The sequence below is a fragment of the Phaseolus vulgaris genome, chromosome 2 (genome assembly GCF_000499845.2).
Source record: "Phaseolus vulgaris cultivar G19833 chromosome 2, P. vulgaris v2.0, whole genome shotgun sequence".
Taxonomy (NCBI): Eukaryota; Viridiplantae; Streptophyta; class Magnoliopsida; order Fabales; family Fabaceae; genus Phaseolus; species Phaseolus vulgaris.
Genome location: NC_023758.2, coordinates 17,135,727 through 17,138,845, shown reverse-complemented (window position 1 = coordinate 17,138,845; position 3,119 = coordinate 17,135,727). Strand labels below are relative to the sequence as shown.

Below are 3,119 nucleotides of genomic sequence, written 5' to 3'. Positions count from 1 at the left end.
TTTTCTGGTATATGATCAAATTTTGAATTTTTTTTTCTTGTTCACCTTCTACTTTTTAAAATCAATTGATTTTGAAAACATTCCTACTTTTTTATTAAAATATGAAACCGGAAAACAAATTTGATTTAAAAAAAAATAAAAATAACTCAAATTTAAAGAACCAAGAAATTATACCTAATTTCATTGATTTAGGTAATGATAACAATCTTTAAAACTATATTAAAGTCTACATTCTATAATAAAACAGTTTAAAAGATGGCATGTTCATAACACTAGTCTTCCAAAAGAAGCAAGTAGAAGCAGCAATTCCGTGGCAGAAAATACTTACTCAATACATAATTTCCAACACAAGATGTCAATTACAACTCTTGAGACTAAACTTTGGAATCCAACACTAACATCTCACGAATTTAACACCATACTTATGTACAAGATAATGAATTCTACTGTTGTTACCAAAATTTCTTCTGCTACTATCCATCAGTGAAAATTCTTTTCTTGAAAGAAAAAAAAAAAACTTAGTTAACTGCAATAGAGGTTAAGATCAGGTACTTGAAAATGTGACCCCTTAGTCTCCATTGTGCTTGTGTCAAAACGAGTCCTCTTTAAGCACCGAGACTCATCAATCACAGAGGGCACCCCACAGTACATCGAAGGACACTCGAATCCTTTAGCCATATCCATCAACATGCCCTGCAACTCTTCCAGATCGTAATGCTTTTTCTGCAACACATATATGGTTGCCACATGCTCAATGTTTATTCTTGACACCACTATTCATCAAAACATACTCTACGTTCTAAATGCTACTGTTTCATCTCACAAACAATTATACTTTCTATCCCCATTTGTATTTCCACAAATCTAAACTATCCAGAAGATCATCAGGATTCAAAACTAGAGATTTGTTAAGAAGCATTACCTCTTTCCTCTCTTGAGCCATAAGAGACAACATTTCTTCCAAAAAATCAGAAAACCCCTGAAAGTAGAGAAACACACATATAAATCTTTCATGAACGCAACACAGTAAGAAAAAATAACCAAATTTTGAATGTACATAAAAGGCAACTCTGAAGCACGCACCTCGTCCTCTTCCTCTTGAGGATCATACAGACCCGCATCATACACAGTTCTTTTCTTACTGTCCGACAACACTGCTCCAATAAATCACAAAGAAATAAGCAACAAAACTTATGCAGTTCGCACAATCATAATAATCATTTCTGTGCTATAACTTGAGAAAAGGTACACTTTTTACTCTTGAGACGCAAGAACTTGAAGCAAACATACCCGAATAGGCTTCTTGAATTTGCTGGAATTTGTGTTTGGCTTCACCCAACAAAGAAGGCGTATTCGTCCACCTATCAGGGTGCCATTGCATAGCAAGCTTTCTGTAAGCACGCTTTATCTCTTCCACATTAGAATCCGAACTAACACCAAGAACGTTATAGTAAGACGACCCTTCTTTACAATACTCCATTGTCGCAATCAACAAATCTACAGAGTCATGAAAAGGAAGTGATTTTGGGTTTTCCTTCAGCACATGTAATTGCACCCAGATGAGAATGAAGGAGTGAACAAGGAAAAAGAAGGCGTAGCGGGTATTTATGATTATCGGATAAAAGGGTGGTTCGGGAAATGAATGGTCTAGAAGAAATATCTGAGTAAAGGAAGATGGTTATTCCAAAGCCTGGAATGTTCTTGAAGAAATTGTAGATATTTTGGCCTGGGATGTGGAAATTTGATAGAAGAGATATTTTGAGGTGAAAGCTTTATCAAAACGCCACGCTTCGTGTGTTGTCTTCTCATACTCCTTCCACATGTACATCACTATTTTAATGGCGAGAAGTGTGTAATCCCACAAACATGAGTTATGGAGAAAACAAAACTGTGTAAAACACTTTTCTAAGGTAAAATTAATTCATTTTTATAATTAATCAATGCATTAAAAATCATATTAAAAATGAGAGTAAAGTACGGTTGGAGTACGTAAAAGTCTAACATCGTTATAGTTACTAGCAGAACAAACGTACCCGTATCCGCATTTTTTATATTTATTATTTATATATTTATATAATTTTAATAAATATTAAATTATATGAGAAGATATGTAAATTATCTAAATGGGATAATAGTTTTATTAAGATTTAATGTTAATTTTTTTATATTTTCATTTTATTGTTTTTAAATATTAAATTTTGATTTAACTTGGGTGTAATCTTGAACTTTGTAAGGTTATCAAGATTAAAATTAAGGTTTAAAAAAAATGGACCAGCAAACAATGTCTACAAATTACCAAACTTTCAACTTATGTAATATCTAATAGATCAAAGCACCAGTAGACATAAAAACTTTGTCCGCAAAGTTGGGCTTAGGATTCATACAAAAATATATAAAAAAAATTAAGAAAGCAATAGAAACAAAAATGTTCAAATCCTATAACACGCTTTGGGAAGTGCGAGAAGGAGGAAGCAATGGTGGTTCTTGTTGTACAGTGGTGATTGAAGATGGACTAAGATAGGTGAGAGTAGGAGAAGTCCATGGAGCGTGAAGGGAGAGGGTTCAAAATGTGTCAAAATTTATGAGCATTTTTTTTCTTGGATGCAACGGGTGAAAACTACTCCTTATAAGGAGGTGGAAGAAAGTGGTAACTGCTCAACTTCTCCTTATAAGGGAGTGGATGTAACTGGTGAAAACTACTCCTTCGTAAGAAAGTTGATGTAAATGGTGACTGTGAAAACTACTGAAGAAAGTGGTAACTGCTCAGTAATAATCAAATTGTTCACGTTTGGCCACTACTCACATCTCCTAATATTTATTTCTCTCTCCTAAAACAGACACTCCCTCTTCAAAATAAATTATCTCTTAAATTATCTCTTCCAATTCAAACGGTTGCTCCATTTATTTCAAATATTTTATTAAATTTATTTCTCTCTCATGCAACAAACAATCTCTCATTTTGCAATTAATTTTCAATAACCGTTCCTCCACCTCTCTTTCAATTCATAACTGTTCCTCCACATCTTTTTCAATTCAAAACCGTTTTTCCACCTCTCTTTCAATTCAAAAACCGCCTACGTATACTAAATACTGTAGAAAAAATAAGAAAGGGCACAATG

The 3,119-nt window shown here is 33.3% G+C and overlaps 1 protein-coding gene across 1 annotated transcript; it reads right to left on the bottom strand.

The window, feature by feature from the left end:
- Nucleotides 1–306: 306 nt before the first annotated feature.
- Nucleotides 307–1,737, bottom strand: LOC137810818 (uncharacterized). Its single transcript, XM_068612275.1, has 4 exons — nt 1,291–1,737; nt 1,084–1,154; nt 923–979; nt 307–723 (listed from the first exon to the last, which is right to left on the bottom strand). The coding sequence occupies exons 1-4, from the start codon at nt 1,478–1,480 to the stop codon at nt 523–525; spliced, it is 519 nt and encodes a 172-aa protein (XP_068468376.1). The 5' UTR covers nt 1,481–1,737; the 3' UTR covers nt 307–522.
- Nucleotides 1,738–3,119: the final 1,382 nt, after the last annotated feature.

What these genes read in the sequence shown, in the direction of transcription:
- LOC137810818 (XM_068612275.1), bottom strand. Translation starts at nt 1,480, where the DNA reads ATGGAGTATTGTAAAGAAGGGTCGTCTTACTATAACGTTCTTGGTGTT. An exon ending in AATTCAAGAAGCCTATTCGG is followed by an intron (nt 1,155 to 1,290) that starts GTATGTTTGCTT and finishes TTATTGGAGCAG; the next exon opens with TGTTGTCGGACAGTAAGAAA. An exon ending in TGGCTCAAGAGAGGAAAGAG is followed by an intron (nt 724 to 922) that starts GTAATGCTTCTT and finishes TATGTGTTGCAG; the next exon opens with AAAAAGCATTACGATCTGGA.